Source organism: Callorhinus ursinus, unplaced genomic scaffold, assembly GCF_003265705.2.
Source record: "Callorhinus ursinus isolate GAN/ISIS: 27379988/994484 unplaced genomic scaffold, GSC_fseal_2.0 scaffold4, whole genome shotgun sequence".
NCBI classification, from domain to species: domain Eukaryota; kingdom Metazoa; phylum Chordata; class Mammalia; order Carnivora; family Otariidae; genus Callorhinus; species Callorhinus ursinus.
Window position 1 is genome coordinate 125,978,659 of NW_027397066.1, and position 18,202 is coordinate 125,996,860.

Genomic DNA, 18,202 nt, shown 5'->3' on the forward strand with positions numbered 1-18,202 from the left:
CTGTTATACAGGAAAACAAGGCTTTTGCCACGTAATCTAAGCAGAGTTTATAAAACATGTATATCCTTTTAAAAGCCCAAGTTATACTAAATATAGGTTTTATCCAGCTGAATTAGCCAGATCTTGCCCAAGCAATGTGTATTTTAGTACTGGATAACATGATTTAAAAAAAAAAAAAAGAGGAATAAAGCTGTGAACTTTATATATAGCACTAACATCAGATTTGTAGAAAACGGCGCAGGCGTACGACCCTAGGAAGGAAAATTACTAGCTTATTCTCATAATTTTTGAAAACAAAACACACAAACTAAATGCTTGAATGAGACCTATAAAACGCAGAAAAAGCAATAGCTTAGTTTTCTTTAGTTTTCCCTTCAAGAAAGAAAAAAGTCTGTATTCAAAAATTTAAGTTGAGGTGTTGTGTGCATTTACAGACCAGACTGAAATTTTATGTAAAAAAAAAAAAAACAACAAAAAACGTGGCTGTTTCTTAAAGGTCATTTATATTGCATCCAGGAGATACAATACAGGAATAAGCATAACCTAAAATTCCTCGACTTCAGCAGCTGCATCGTGGAGCCATCAACAAGCCAGAGGCTTATAAAATCCAAACCAGCTTGCATGAATGTGTAAAACACAGTCCACACTTGTGGTAAAAATGTCTTTGTTTTTGTTTGTCATTTTCTTTTGAAAAGCTTGGACCAACTTGTTCATTTTTCTATTCTAATGTGTGGAAATTCTCATTATATGAAAAAGTGCCTATTTGTCTTTCTCCCAGATTCAGCCTTCAAAGCTAAAGCAAAATTAGATTGGGACATCAGACACTATAAAAGGGCCAGAAAGGATGAGGTTTACTTTGAGAAAGGTAATTTAATTTAGTCAAGATACATTACAATTTTCTAAAATTTTTATTAGATGTGCTGTTATGTTATTCTTTTTTTTTTTCCTTTTCATTGCCAGCATTCCTAGGAGTTAATGTCCACCATACTGCAGACAATGAGAAGGTACAGATGAAGTGCTTATGAAAAATATTACATTATAATATACACTCTAATGCCAAAAGGATGGTGTTTGTGTGGTGATTTATTTTCTCTAAGCATTCTGTGCTTCTGATAACACCTTAAGTCAGTTAGTATTGTTGCTTTCATTTTACAGACAAGACAGAAGGACCACAGCAAAGCTCAGAACTTAGATTTGCTTCATTTCAAACTCCAGGATTTGGTCAGTGCTACTTGATTCATTTTTTTAGAAGACATGCATGTAAAAACCATCTCTAGGATGATTTATAAGGTATTTAAATATATATTTCTCCCTTCTGGAAAAGCTGAATATTTCTAGTTCTAAAATACACTTTAATTTCTGAGTAACGGCCATTACATATAAGTGTAGCTAATAAGTCTTTAGCTACTTCTCAGAGTACACATTGGTAATGACCATGTATAACATACAGAACATAATTAGGTCAAGGAAGTAAAAAAACAAAAACCAAACAAAAAATCTTTTTCTTGTGTTTGGAATGCTGTATACGCATGAAACGCATTATTTTAAGGCAAGAGGAAGTACTTCCTAAATATTTTTAGCTAAGTAACAAATTGTATATTTATTATTTATGTCAAGCCTAGGTTTGTCTTAGATGATTTACTGAATCTTGGTAACTAAACTTATAGACAGAGGAAAAAAAGAAATTGAAAGTAGACCCTCCTAAAAGGCCAGAAATAAAGAAGGAGCAGAATGTAAGGGTCCATAATGTAAAGAACATGAAGTACTTCTCAAATGAAAGTGAAAAACAAAATCCCCTAAGTCTACATGTTTAAAAATTTTGTCATAATTACATATAAAATGCAGATGCCTGTATAAATATGTAGAATACACACACGGACACATTACCCTCCCATTTAAACACATACACTGAGTTTGACCTGATCACAAAGACCGTATTATCCAAAGCATCACAGCCTTAAAGAGATTTTTCATATTCTATTTGTATAGGGAATCGTCCTTGATTTGAGTAACATAAGAAATATACATTAGAGGATTTAATAAAAATTATGTTTACCCATTACACAAGACAAAAAAGCATAAACAGCTTTTATAAAATATGTCCCATATACTTTTAAAATTATACACTGGTTTTTGGCTAAGTTTTTTTAAAAAGGTTTCATTTTTAATCAAATATTACACATTTAATAAGCACAGCTTGAAGAAGTCAATCCAAAATGTGATGGACTAAAGCGTATTCAGGCTGTTTCATAATTTGGAGTTAAATGACAGAAGTTAAATACCACGATATTCAGGTAAAGCAATCAGGGACAAAATGGTGCTTCCTTAACCAAATACAGTGCAACTTGCTTTAAATTAAGAAACTGTAAATATTTAAGAGCAGTTAAAATGTTCTACCTTATGAAGTAAAAATCTTAAAAGCTATTCTTGCAGGAACTCTTCAGTGTTGTCATAATAATTTTAATTAAATTCTCATTTTTCAGGTGGTCCCTTTAATTGTTTTTTCCTACTTCTTAATGTGTTTTTCTAAAGCCATTTCTTTTCTGCAGCTGTGTGCGATTGGTTTTAATGGTAGCTGCTTCCTTTTTTTGCCTTCTGTGAATTACAATTTTAAATGGTTACACATTTTTTGTTTTACTGCCTTCAGCATAGTTTCATAAAGATGTTTAAGGCTGTTGGTGAACATTTTCATTTCCCATCTGAAAAACCAAGAGCCAATTTGAATATTCCATATTGGCCTTTTATGACCTGTTTTATCTTTTAATATGTAAATGAAAGCATATTCTTTATAAAGACTGGTTCATTTCCATGAAATTATAATTGTTCTTTTGCTCTTTTAAAATATGAATTCGATAAACAAGATAATATGTGATTGCTCTTTTATGTTATATCTTGTTCGTGAATGAAACACCTCTCTTTTATTTGGTGACAGCCATTTCCAATGAAGAACTAGCATTTTCAGATCATAAGAATAACTTGTAACATGAAAAATGAGATTTCGTACTTGTACTTGAGAATTATCAATGCTCACAAAATGTTAATAATTGAAAGGCTATCTAGACCTTTCTTAAATTACAACTAAGAAAAAGATTTGATAATTCAGTTTCACTTTCACCATGGTAAAAAAAAATGCAACTTCACTGCAAAATGTTATTATACATCACTTGTAACAGTTTACTTATAAAATAAGTTTGTACTTACTGCCTGGGTTATCTCCAATCCCACTGCTTTTTCCATTCCAGTACCAGAGCAGAAGGGTTGCGTCACGTGACCCTGAGAGAATGTAGCAATTTCCCCCAATATAGGACTCAGAACGAGTGAGGCAAGTGACCACATCCCAATGGCCAAATACCACTTGAATCAATTTTCCTGAAATACAAAACAATTTTCTTTAAGACTGCTATAAAATAAAGAAATTCCAGTGACCATTTCACTTATAAGATAATGAAGTCATATTGACTCAGATTCTGAGGATTCAGATTTTACAATCAAATTTGATCTGGTCTAACCTAAAAGTTTTCTTTGAATATCAACAACAACAAAAAATCAATTGAACAATGATAACACTTTTGAAAGACATACTGTTAAAACTACTTCAACAAACAATATTTGAGGACCATGATACCATATCATTATACATGGCTACTATAAATTCCAAATGAATCATGTCTACTGATTAAAGCAGGCTCAGAAGAACTTGTATTTGGAATGATTTCAGCAATTTCTTAAGTTACCCGGTATGATTCAAAGCAAAGAAAACTTAGGTGCCTTTCTTTAAGTACTCTATAGTTCAGACTTTGCTAATACAAACTTGTCTCTGAATTAGTAAAGATTTAATGTATTTCTTTTTTTTAAAGTGATCTATACAAAGACAATATAAGTCACTTTGGAGAGTTCCTGTTCTTTTCAAATTAGAGTTACGTGAACCTAAGTTTTGGTAAAAAGACTAATATATTGTGATTGCAATTAGAGCTGCGTCATTCTTTCTTTGTTTTGCTTGTCTGAATGATGAAAATTCCTTGGTGGGTGATGATGAAGTTAAGATAACGGCAGTTTATCGAACATTAACGACCGGGGACAAAAGGGAGGAACCCAGTACACTTACTATACATCTAGGGAGGGCTTCGGACACAGGATGAATTATTCACATAACAGTGCCGGAAAAAAAAGGAAAGCCCCCACTTTGAGAATCTTTGTTTAAAAATCAGATATAATGTTTATAATTAATTCATACAAACTTGTCTAAAGAATGAAATAAGCTATAGCAGCCCTTCCACTACATCCCTATGGTTTCTAGCTAACATTTCCCTTTGAAATGTCTACAGAACTGCAGATGAATGTCATAGTATGTCTACCTCTAATAGTCAGCATGAGTTTCTTTTTATTTTTGAAGAAGTGTTTCAGTGGGGTAATATAAATAGAATTCAAATATTCAAGAAGACCACTAAGCTGAAAGAAGAGTAATATGCCTAAAAAGTTCATGTTTAATTTGGAAACATAATAACCTATTCAAAAGTTTAAGGTTTCAGTTAAGTATTAGCAACTAAGTGTATTTAACTTTTCAAGGTAATCATAAATATAACTAAAAAAGTACTTATGTTAATTTTTTTAATCTTGATTTTAGTAAGTCTGAAGCTTATTACAAAGCTTACTGCAAATTTTTTAAAAAATGCTGAAATATACTTTACTTAACTCAGATAGAAAGTCAAATACAGTGTGTTCACTCTTGTGGAGAGCCTAGTACTAGTAACTTTAAATTCAGATTCATTTCAGGCTCAAATTGCACAATTAATAAAGTGCATTTTTTCTCCCGTGAACAAAGTCTTTCACCAAAGCAGGTGTTTGTTTTTTAACTGCTAAAAGTTAAAAATGTGTACTTCTGAATTTCTCCAACCTTTAAATTGATATCAAAACATTTCACTTAAAAATGAGCTGTATCGATAAAGAATATGGTAAGAATTCAAGACTTCTTAAAATGAAAAATATGGAAAAGAAAAAGCAAATTAAGTATGAAAAGATATAATCATTTATTTCTATATCATTTCCAATTTATCTGAAGAACGAAGTGGAGAAGTGTCGTGGTAAAATGGGTGGGGTTAGAGTAAAGGCAGGCCTTCTTATAAGGGGTAAGACAAAGTTAGGAAACTGAATGCACTCTTATTACTAATCAGAAAACTGAAGGTTATATCAGTGAATTTTAACTACTGAAAATAATACGCCATATTGTTATGTTTTTTTTTAAAGATTTTATTTATTTATTCATGAAAGACAGAGAGAGAGAGAGAGAGAGAGAGAGAGAGGCAGAGGGAGAAGCAGGCTCCCAAGGAGTAGGGAGCCCGACACGGGACTCGATCCCAAGACCCTGGGATCACGACCTGAGCCGAAGGCAGACGCTTAACCATGTGAGCCACCCAGGCGCCCTGTTGATTATGTTTTTGATAACAGAGTATGTACAGTTATTTCTGTCCCAGCCTACACCTAAGTGCGGAGAGCATGTAAACTCCAGGAATCATTTAAATGGGTTGTTGAGGGTAGGCTTATTTAAGACTTGATACCTATCACCTCAGTGGGTTGTGGGAGTAAGGAGGAGAGTGACTACAATTAAGTAGGTACATGAGGCACACGGTACACAGGAAACCCATGTGCTTCCAGGAGGCTTGCAAACGAGCAGCTGTTCACTTGGTAACTTAACCTAATTTCCAACTCATGAGAAGACAAAGTGGAAAGATTTAACTGTAAAAGTGGGATGAATTAACTATAGTGGCAGAATTTTCCAAGATTCGTTTGTTATTTCTTGGTTAAGTCATTGCCCTATATCTACAATATCAGTGTTAGAAAAATGTATACTCAGTCACTGTGATTCTTTTTTCATTAAAATTTACTAGTGTTTTAATTTTTGCCCCCACAGTTATCACAATTATTTTCTATTCAACAAACATTTATTGCACACCTACTAAGTGCCAAGCATTAGGCCCTCTTATATATACATTGGTGGTAAATAGACATGATCCCTGCCCTCAGAGTATTTAGCGTTTAGTGGGGCAGACAGACATTAAACAAATACAAACATATGTAATTATGAATAGTGGTAAATATTATAAAAGGAAAAAACAAGGTAGGATCAGTGAGAATAATGTAGAATGAATTTAGATTAGGTGTCAAGGAAGACCAAAATGAGGGAGTGACATTTACATATTTACATCTAAAGTGTTTCATATTTTAATACAAATTAACTATTTTCTACAATTTATACTTTGGACTCAACTCTGGAAAGCATTATTTTTTCAAGTTCACTTTTTCCTGTTCTGGCAGCCTTCCTCCACAGTATTTGTTATTGCTATGAGGTTGAGGTTCACTCCTCCTAAATAAATCACAGCATAGAAATACCTGCTGCTCTTTTTGGTAAATTATTTTCTGATAATCTCGTAAGTGTTCCTCAACCTTTATTTTTTGTTTCCTTTAATACCAGTCCACCTCTCCACACACTAATATCAAATATTACCACAAGCACTAGAATATCCCTTTTTTGACAGAACAAATTTTCTAGTTAATGTTTTATTTGACAGCTGTGCTACAAATAAAAAAAATTCAAGCTCAGGACTCTACATCACTGAATCTAAAATGTGGCCTGAAAATAATTCCCACTGCCGAGGGAAGGTTTTATTGTTGCCTCTGCTGTTCTGGTGGTGTCCCGAAAACATGATTTATGTTTAAAGAATTTTCTGTTACAACCATGTTTCTCTCCCCCACCCCACCGCACCCTGAATGTAATAAGAGAAGGTTTTATTTATTTTTTTTGGCTTATGTGCTAAAATATAATTGAATTCAACACTTGTGATAGCTTTGCTATTATATATTATTGATCATACAATTTTCCCCTTGCTTCTCTGACAAATTGAAAGGAGAAAATATTTAATATCCCTATTGTCAAAAAACACAAACACATATTTACCCTAACTGAAATTATTTTAAATAAAACTAGTATCAGAGTTTGTATATAAGATATTAAGATACTAAGACTATCATTTCAGGATTTTTTCATAACTTTTCTGGCAAGTATAAATATTGTACAAGCTAAGTCCCACTGAAATGAAGTTTCAAATAAGGCTACTACTTATAAAAATGTTTTACATACACACACACTCACATATTTTAAAAAACAGTAAGGTGGAAGGTTTTTGGAAAGAGGGGAAGGAATGTTATCTAGTTTATCGAGTCTAACATAACATGGAAGACATACTAGGAACTTAAGTGTTGTAAATTATAGCATTTTCCCAAATTAACCAGTATTGACAGGTGTACCTATCTATATAAGATAATATGGTAGAATCACAAAGAATGCTACATTTGAAGTCAGAAGAGCTGGCTCCAAGGCCCAGTTCAATCACCACTATCTGTACGAATTTCAACAAGTTACTTAAACCTCAGTTTCATCATCTGAAAAATGGGGATAAAGATACCTGTTCTATCTATCTCACAGGACCGCTGTGGGGCTGAAACAGTATCATGTATATGAAAGAACTTTATAAATTCTAAAGAACTGTGTGTGAATGCGTTATTTTAATTATTAGTATTACATAACAGTGAGGTTAACTCTACAAATATTAATATTCAGTGCTTTTTAAAAATGACATAGAATGTCAGCAAGCTCAAAAATCCCCAGATGTCAAAACCAAAGACTGACATAATGTATGATTCCACTTATGTAACGTTCTGGGAGATGCAAAATTACAGAGATGAAGAGCGGGGCCATAGGGCGAGGCTGGGATGGGGGAGAAAGGGGGCGAAGAGGCAGCGCAGGGAATTTCTGAGGTATGACAGAACTGCTCTGCATCTTTACTGTGGTGGTTCTGTGATTCTGCACACTGCCCAAACTCAGAGAACTCTAACCCAAAAGAATTAATTTTATTGTATGTAAATTATAAGAACATTTTTTAAATGTGTAAAAAACAATAAGCCATCTAAAAGAATGTTTAAGAAAATTTTGTGAAAGAACGTAGTGATTTTAACCAACTGAGCCACCCAGGCGCCTGAACGTAGTGATTTTAATCTGAACATTTTTGCCCAAAGGGAGCACAATTTAAGGTCAAATGATTCTAAGCTATCATTACCATAATAGTGAAAGAAGAGGTTACATTTTACATTTAATTATTAAATCAGAGAAAATTCATTCTAATAATAAATAATTTTAGGAGCACATCAACCCCCATGGCATTTTTTTAAGAATTCTGGAGGAGTTTTAGGCGCAGTATCAATCAACCTCATAGACCTAAACATGCAGTAAGCACCTAACTAATGAGAAAGACTCAAATAATATTTTCTTTCTGGACCTACAGAAGGTAGGATGCAAATTATAAAGCTAGATCATTGGTTCCATAAAAGAAAAAAAAAACAGGACAAACCAACAAGATCATGGCAAAAACAACTTCTAGGGTTCTATATGAACAGTACGTATTTGACTATTTTTCCCTACTTTCTCATGGCTGTATTATGGTACTATCATCAAAATGCATAAGGACAAAGTCCTTGAATAACCAACAGTTAATTTTTCAATATATTATACTTAGTAAGGCAGAAGCAAGGACTCATACATTCTCTAAAGATTATTAACAAGACTGAAAAATGATTTACTATAAAACATTAAATTAACTAGAAATTTCAATTAAAAAGAATTTCCTATTCCTACCACATTTAAGCAAGATATTTGTAGATCCTTGTCTTAGTTGAAATACTCTACTTCCACAGTATTATCAAGTTCTGATACATTAATATCTAATTTTAATTCTTTCAAATATTCAACTACATATTTACCATAAGTTGATTTCCTCCTCTAACAGTTTCTAAAATACTCTAGAGAGACTTCATTAAACTTTTCAATTTTTCTCAATGTCCTATATACAAAAATTTATAAACATTTTGATAGATTGGATCTTCCATAATAATAGTGAGTTGAGCTTGGTTTGTCCCTTAGGGAGATGCATGCAAATGAATATATGGACTTAAAATTTTATATTCTAACAAGAGCTCCTGTCACATATAAAATCAGTAGTCAGCTACTTTCCTTCATGATGGTGTAGCTTTCAGCAAGATTCTATGCAGAACTGAGTGGAGGCAAGGTATCTACTAATAAGAAATACATTTAATGAGAATTTCCAGTAAGGGAAAAGAAAATGTGGGAAAATACACCTGTGTGTGCATCTGCTATGTGATTATGTATATACATGTACATATGGTATTTGCAAACCTGGATGTGATTTCAAATGAATCATTCATTCTGTAAGCATGAGGCTTGGGAGATACACCTACTATAAAAAACTGCCTCTTAAAAATAAGCTGAAATTAACTTAATAGTGGACTATATAATAGATTTTTACTTAAAAGGGAAAAACAGTGTCTCTATGTCATACATTTTACAACTTTGTAATTACTGAAAGGAAGATGAGAGAGCATTCTAAGCCTCTCAGTGCTGCTTGTGGTTAACTTTAGCTCACTGATGAAGAAAATAAGTTACCTGTGTCAGTAGAGTAGACTCGGAAACTCTTATCCCAGAAGCCACAGATGAGAATGTAGCGGTTGTCCGAAGTGATGACAAAGCACTGGGAATGGACTTGAATACTTTGGTCTAAAAGGTCAGTGATTTGCCTCCTGTGCATTCCTGTATTGCTGGCTGTGAGAACAGAGGAAGAACAAAAGTCCTACTAAACCCACAACACATGTACAAAAATCCTATAATTTGTAACACTGGGGGTGGGGAGTGAAGGAGGAGAGGCAACACATTCCGGGATAAGAATATTTGATCTCTAATTTTAAATTTTAAACATAGTAATATTTGAAAAACCAAACAGGAAAATATATCTGGCTATTGGAAAAATGTGGGTAGCTAAATTCAACATCTCAGTAAGAAATTTTGCCTCGAGGGAAAAATAATAACATACTACAATTTCAAAATAGTATACAATTCTCAGAACATGCTTTCTAGCTCTTGGGCAGGACCAAACTAGATTACAGTCTCCAGACTGCACCACAGTTAGGTTTGTGTTTCTGACAATCTCATTACACCCATTGTCATGAGAATGGATTCATGTTGTGACAATCTATTACCTTTAACTTTTTGTCACAGGAAAGAGATATTAGAATTTAAATGTCATATATTTGAAATACTAGCATCTTGGAGTACTTTGGCTTTAACAGGTCTTTAATTTGACTAGATGTGAACTCCCATTTCCCCTGTTTACAGCTGCACTTGCATGTAGGGAAAGGGTAGAATGACTATTTATTAAAGATACTCGTAATTGAAAAACTCAAAGCACAGCACACTGCCACTTTCTCAGTCCTTATGTAAGCAATAAAACAAGACAGTCTGGCAGTGTGTTTTCAAAGCGCTACAGAGCACCTGATATGGGGTTTGTCACAAGGCACAAGGTCAGACACAGAGCAACATCAAGCACACAGGAAGAGTAATAATCCTTTAGAAATAGACTATCAAGTATGTCATTATCAGAAAAGGAATTTTCACTGAGAGGCCTTTTTTGGAACCATGAGGCCAACCAAAGAGAAAGCTTTCTTTCTAGTGACCTAGGGTTATTTCACCACCAGCTGTCCAATACAAATAATAGTTCTTATAATAACAAAGGAACTTGATTGTACCAGAAATCAAAACAAACAAAATAAATTTCTGCATCTGACCATTACATTCTTTGTATCATAGTCTTCAGGGTTTTGTTTTTTGGAAAAAAACTCAACCTATAAATGCATTATTGATAAAAATAAAAAACAGAAAAATATTCATTGTACATAAATAACTAAGTTAATGTGACCAACCTAAGAAAAGGTGCAGAAAGTAACGCAGAAGAAAAAAAGTGTTCAAAAATACTTTCCAGTGCTGTACTGGAAACCACTGGGGACACAGAGAAATAAACTTCCCTGCCCTCATGGCAAACGTATGCACAGACGTACTGAAAGATTCTGCTAGCATCTGTTGTACAACTTAACCATGTAAGATCATTAGAGAACTATTTGATAATAGGCTTCATATATTTTGGGGGGATTAATGAACTAGAAAGTGATAGCGGTAGTAAAAAGGGTAGAATTCTATTTGGGGATCACTTCCCTGCCATCTACTTCCCACACAAAGGGAAGCTGCTGGCAAAGGAAAAAAGCTTTTATGGGCATCATAGTGAATCACAGAGAGACATCAGTATCCTACCGCATGAAGCTGTGTGGTACAACTTAGATCTTTTATTCCAAGAAATCTAGCAATTAGGGCGCCTCGGTGGCTCAGTTGGTTGAGCGACTGCCTTCGGCTCGGGTAATGATCCCGGAGTCCTGGGATCAAGTCCCACGTCAGGCTCCCGGCTCGGCGGGGAGCCTGCTTCTCCCTCTGATCCTTTCCCCTCTCAGGCTGTTTCTATCTCTCTCTCTCTCAAATAAATAAATAAAATCTTTAAAAAAAATAAAAAGAAATGTAGCAATTAAAGACAAGGTATGTAATACTTTCTATACTGGTTACTACAGTGTTTCACTCCACATGAAAACTGTAAAAATGTTTATTTTTGTTACTATTTATATGACTTTTGCTTCTATGATATAAACCTTCACTGGTCTTTGGCCTTTTCTTTTTTAGAAGGGGCATGGTCTCTTAGGAGGACCTCATTTCACAGATCTGGGCATGTGCATAATTTTGAACTGAGTGATCACAATGTACCCCCTCCAATGGGTAAAGACTGATGCCCTTTCAGCATTCAAATGAACTATTCTCTAAGCAAATGCTTACCTGTAATTTAATATTGCAACTCCCCCCGCCATCCATCCATCCATCCATCCATCCATCCATCCATCCACCCATCCACCCATCCATCCATCCATCCACCCATCCATCCAATCTATAGAACCTATTTTCCTCACAACTGCCTTTCTTTTATCTTGTCTCCTGAGATTCAGTACTGAAGGTATTTTTATTTAATGAAAATTAGGTATATTTGTCTAAATAAGCAGTCTTCAAACTGGGGCATGCATACCCCTGGCAGGAGGGTGGTATAAGATTTCCCAAGAGATAAAGAGGCACAGATGGTTTTAAGGGAATCAATTTCTAGTTCCTCAACTTTTGTATGTTCTCTTCCCTGAAACAGATTTGCTGAGAACTCTCCTATGAGTTTTCCTTTCTTACATCCCTTTTTGCATGCTCTTCTTCCACTAAATAAAATAAAGGCATGTTTCTTTCCTATCCAGAATCTTACTATGGTGCTTTATCTCCGGGTATAAAAATCTCTTGAGATGCAAATAAGGGGACAATTCAAAATACTGATATGAAGCTGAAAAGTGAATGCCAAGGTATCAAATCATTCTGCAGGGCAGGTGGTTTCTAATTCATTGCTTTCTATAAAATGGAAGGAGGAGCTAATCATGATGTCAACTGATAGATCATTAAAAATAAATTTCAATGATAGATTGTTAAAATGACCATTTAATGTTAGACCATGAAAATAATTCTTAATAATAGATTACTATATAAATTTTGTCACATAATTTGGAAAGAGTTCAAAGATTTGAATGACATTGTTAAAACAAAATTCTTTCCTTTCCCATCTATTTTCTTATGTGCGTAACTTTCCCCAGGGCTTCCACCTCCTAAAAAAAAAAAAAAAGATAGGATAGAACCGTTGATGAATCCTGTCTCATTCAGCAACAGATAATGTTCATTCATAAATACTTGAGCAAAGGGGGGGTGGAAGCCCTATCCATTTCATTAAAGATATTTCCAATAAATGCTTGTTTTTATGTTTAATAATATCTAATAAAATTTACAATTTTAATAAGTGTGTAGTAATAATATTTGTCATGATAACTCAGTGTGGATTAGTTTTTAGAAAAACTAAGTCTCATGGTCATAGGAAATTTTAATATTTAAATTTACATACCTATATTTAATTTTCCATGTATATTTATTGCTGAAAAGTAAAATAGGATAATCAATTTTGAAAAGTTAAAATAAAATTGTGTAGGGGAAGTAGAATAAAAATATAAATTTAAGATGAAAAAGGAATGATATAAAATTTTCAACTGTTAAGAGCTTTTTTGTGCATTTTTTTAAGAACAGAAAAATGGTGACTATCAATTCACTTTGATATTTACATTCCATTCGATATATTTAAAATTTTATACACTATGCAAGAAATTATAGCCTTTGCAACTATATAAACTTGTGATGAAAACTTTCAGATGGTCCATTAAAAATATGTGAGAAGGTACATGGTTTTAAACAATATTTTAGGGGATACAGAGAGAACAGTCTGGTGACCAATAATGTAGAGTAGGGAAGAAAACTATGGCCTGGGCCTGGTTTTGTATATAAAGTTTTATTGGAACACAGCAATACTCATTTGTTTATATATTGTCTATGGCTGCTTTGTCCTATAACAGAATTAAATAGTTGTGTCTGAGACCTTATGGTCTATGAAACCTAAAATATTTACTATCTGGCCCTTTACTGAAAAAGTTTACCCATGCTTGGTCTGAAGGGTGACAGTTGCTGAAATCATTTTTAGACTTGACTGTAGGATATTCATTGTCAAGTTTTAAGGCAAACAATGATTTATACTTCATAAACGATACTTTTAAAGGACTTATCAAATGGACTTTATTTTCCTGACTTTTAAAACTTTACCCAAGTGAACATTTTATTTTTTAATAGATGACAAATCATATGTACTCAAATCAAAAGATGATTTAGGAATCAGAGTAGTATTTATCCTTGTGGTTAATTCCTTCTTAGATTTCTGCTTATATGTGGGGGACTGATAAATGAATCAGTTTTGAGCTTAATGTTATTTTAGTTCATTTGCAAATGGTAGTCACTTAGCTCTCTACTGAAACAACAAGGGTTTTAAAGAGAAAAAAGGTGACCTACACATACGGAACCCCTTGGATTTTAAACTAATAAGTCAGCTCATTCATCTGCTTTATTTAAAAACTTAAAAATTTTAACAAATTTATGTGGCAGGGAAATTTAACAAAATCACAAACTAAGCCTCCACATTGGTAGCATACCCCTACAACAAGGCAATTAAGTTTTTTATTCTAAAAGTTACTGAATAGCATCTTTAAAAACAAGAAATGTTAATATGTTCTTATCAGTAACATTCTCAGTGAAGCCACATCCGAAATCCCCACCCATAAGAATGAAAAATGCTAAACTAGAGATTTTAACTTAACTGACTGAAAAAGCACAGAAGCAATTAAGTATTCGAAGTCATCTGCTACGGATGCTCATTTCATCCCAAAGGCTCTTCCTCGTCTCCCCCCTTTTCCCTTTTCCCTTTTCCCCCCTTGAACAAATTTAACCTCCAGTGGCAATTTATTGGGCTGTAGGACCATAGGAAAATGAATACAAATATCTTAACACTGCCATTGGCTGGGCAATATATTTCAACTTCGAAACTGCTCTGCAATTGCACATTAATCCCCTCAGACTGAACAGAGGGTCCAGGAAGAAAGGATTGATCTCCTTTAATGATGAAACCCTGGCACTACAGTTTTATTTTTCACAACACAGTGCTGCTAAGAACCCCACTGTTATTATGAAAATTTCCCTAGCAAAGGAGCTCCATCACATTACCGGTGCACCAATTCATCATAACGTGCCTCGCTCCTGCTCATCAACAAGTCTGAGTGATGAAAAGATCCAATATTATCCTGACAGTACTTCATGCGCATTCTCAATCACACATTATTACAGCATCCATATTAATTTTCAGTGACACGCGTCCTAGGCCTGTTCAAATTAGGCAAACCAACGAGGGGGAGTTGATGAAATACCAGCATAGCCACAGCTCATTGCATTCCAATTTGCATGCAAATGGTTTATCAGGAAAATTCCATTCCCAGCAACCAGCAAGTGAAAAACAACTGTAATCTACACTTCAGGGCCACCATACAGAGCTTAATGAATCGCAAAGAGAGAAAGAAGTGACAGACCTATGAGAGGATCGATTTCCACTGGCAGCTGGTATGGCTGGTCTTGTACTGCACCTTGATGAGCTGGAATTCACAAAAGATTTTAAAAAAAGCATTATTTTTCATATACTAAACTACATAAAAATGCTTAAGTCAAGTCTTACGTAGAATTGTTTCCAACCTCCAAATCTCTCACTTTTGTGAAATTTAAAGAAAAAAAAAATCCAGGTGCTTTTATGGCTAGCTTATGAAACATTTATTTTAGATTAGTGCTGTTCTGAACATGTGCCATCAGCAGTGGCTCCGGTCCTGGGCCATAAGCTATAGCAGATGCTTGACTGGCAACCTCTGATGCTGCAACAAAACAAAATTAAGTGGTAAAGCGCGCTGAAAACAAAATGTGACAACCATCTGCTGACTGTAGCAAATACTGTTTTTTTGTTACTTCTTAAAAAGGCAGTTTTGAATGCTGCAGCACAAAGGATCCACAAAAACGTCAATTTATGATGGCAAAAGGGAAAGCTCTAAGTCAGGGAACATTTAATGTTTCATCCATCACTTAAAACCAATCAATTGAAAGTTTGAATAAAAATAAAGAAAGCTATCCGCAGATAAATGTTTTAGTTAAATGCATTTGGCTGAAATATTTTCCTCAAGATTGGATTGAGGTTTTTAAGAAAAGTTTTATTAATATTTAATATTTCCATGGTTTCAATTTAAAAATACTCTGAGAAGCAAATGAAAAAGAACAATCAATCCATACTAAGAATAGTTTGTTCAAGTCTCAAAATGGTTCTAAAGATTCTTGCACACTTATTTTGTTATTGAAAGGAGATTCTTGAGGGCTGTTACCCTGTGAAAGGTAGAAGGATTTAAAGAGGAAGAGTGCTAGGGAGCAGGAACCACTGCCGGCTACTTACGCAGAGTTAGGCAAGCATAAACCCGAAAATGAAGGCTTTGGAGCAGATGAGTTTTTCAGCTTTGTAATTCTGGGAGTTAAATTCTGGGCCCTTTTCCAAATTATTTTCCCCGAATGACTCAGCCACTCACTCTGGTCAGTATCTGCCTTTTATAGACTCATCAGCATTTAAACTACTGCTTAGTTGGTATCAGAACTCTGCTTAATACCATCATATTTTAGGGAATTTTTCTGACTGTCCTTGAGGGGCTGCAAAGAAAAATGGGGTACGTTCCAATGACTTCATTATTGTTAAAACTTATTATGTCATCATTTCCCCTGTTAGCAAATACCGATTTTTCAAGGTGGTTTCAAAGATCATTAATACTGATAAAACACCTGAGTAAGTACAATATTAGCACTAAAAATTATAGTTGAGTATGTATAAGAAATTAAAGTAGCTGAAGAAAGGAAGCTGTATAACTCAGCCTTTTTTTACCGAAGGCACTGTCTGCTGATCACTGGCTCTGCCAGCAACGAAATCACAAGACATATACAGGGAATGTTCAGGGAGAAAGCATCATAGCCTCCGATTTACCCCACAGTGCTATCTAGTTCCAGTAATACCAGTGCTGATCAACATCTATACCTTGATAATTATTCTCTATTTCTCTTAGAATCTGGGGTCATAGAGACACGAAAGACACAGTGTCAGTGAAACTTAGGAGGGTAACTATCTTTGGTCGTGCCTCAAATTCCAGTGCTGCCACTGAACCCCTTGTGACCTTGGGCAAGTTATGTAGCCTCTGTGATTCAGTTTCCTGATCAGTAAAATGGGTTAGACTGAACAATATGAAATTAACAACCCCTGACATCTTGACCTATAAAGAGGAGATTTCATATGGTTCAACCTAAAAATAGAAGCTACATCCTAAGACTGTTGAGGGGATTCAGTGAGTTAATACATGTAAAGTGATTAAAACAGTATCTAGAACCTAGAGAATGCTCTATAAACGTTAGCTGCTATTCTTTTATTTTGTTCGCAGGTCCTGTAAGGTCCTATGAAGGAGAAGGAAAAATAAAGATGACTTTTTTTTTTTTTTTAAATCAGGACTCAGACACTGCTGAAAGAAATGACAGGAGCTAGCTGTCTAATGAACAAACTATGGAAATCACAGTTTCTCAGAAAAGGACCAGAATCTAAATTTTAAAAAAAGTAGTAGAACATGAATTTGATATTCATTGCAGAAAAACTGTTAGGGATTTCTGACATTTTTTCCCTGACATTTGTTTTAAATCATGGCATATCAAGGCAAGGGAAAGGAAGAACAAGATAGGATGAATGATCAGATTTATATAAACATACTTGAAATGAGACACAGATTTAATAAAATGGATGCTTAATATTTTTAGGTGTAGGTATAAGCTCAGAATTGGAGATCACATTGTAGAAGGATAACTACTTGTGTATTCCCATATGTATTTATCTGGTGAGCAGCTGCTGTGTCATACTGTAAAGCCAGAGGGCAGGAACAAAACACAAGGGACATGTGTCTAAATGGGTGTCTCTCTATTGTAGGGGGCCCCTAAATGTGGGGTGAAAGCCAAAGGCATGGGAGGTGAAAGAATTCACCTGAGGCAGAACAAAGAAGTTTACCGAATATACTGCAGGGGAGTGGTGGGCAGGGCAGCAGAGGAGAGACAGTCTGCCAGGAGGTAGTGGTTGGGCGCTGCTTTTAAAGGGAGAAGGTGAGGAGGTATGGCAATGTAGGGAATCTTCCCTTCTTTGGGAACTGTGCCTCATTGTAAGTAGCCCACTGGTTAGTTAGGGCCTATGGGTATTTTGAGGTGGGGTGCCTGGGGGGCCTGTCGGTATTCTATCACTCAAGCCTACTTGCCTAAAAGCGGCCTCGACATTCCCCACTGACAGATCAGCAATGACAAATCTTAGACATTCGGGTGGAGGTTTCATCCTCAGTAGTACAGACACAAAGGAGGCTCACTGGGGAGAACAATAGGCAAAGAACTGGCAAAACATATGCAGTCCTCCAAGCTTTTATCTCACAGAATGGTGAGCTTGGGCTAGGAACAGCTGGGTGTACCTTAGGTGGTACTTCAGCGGAGGGATGCTGCTCCTAAAGCACTTTACATATCTATAGAAAAACTGGAAGTAGGGAAAAGAACACCTGACAACCAAGTACTAAGGCAAGCAGGCTTTCCAGTCAGGGAAATGGGCTTGCTCACGATGGGAGTGCCAGGAGCTGTCATCAGTACTTCTGGAGTATCAGCTGGAGACCTAGTGAGTAGCCCTTGGGTGGAGCCTGCTCAGTTCCTGCTGAGCTTGCTCTTTGC

At 35.0% G+C, this 18,202-nt stretch overlaps 1 protein-coding gene across 4 annotated transcripts in view; it reads right to left on the reverse strand.

The window, feature by feature from the left end:
* The window catches only part of LRBA (LPS responsive beige-like anchor protein), a 742,782-nt gene that overhangs the window by 28,530 nt on the left and 696,050 nt on the right, over positions 1 to 18,202 (reverse strand). For 3 of the 4 annotated variants that reach the window (XM_073892352.1, XM_025874296.2, XM_025874295.2), the window contains 3 exons: positions 14,974 to 15,036; positions 9,512 to 9,667; positions 3,202 to 3,369 (listed from right to left, as the gene is read on the reverse strand). In XM_073892352.1, the coding sequence (XP_073748453.1) occupies positions 3,202 to 3,369; positions 9,512 to 9,667; positions 14,974 to 15,036 (387 nt within the window). The remainder of the gene's footprint in view (positions 1 to 3,201; positions 3,370 to 9,511; positions 9,668 to 14,973; positions 15,037 to 18,202) is intronic. The other variant, XM_073892351.1, reaches the window with a different exon arrangement.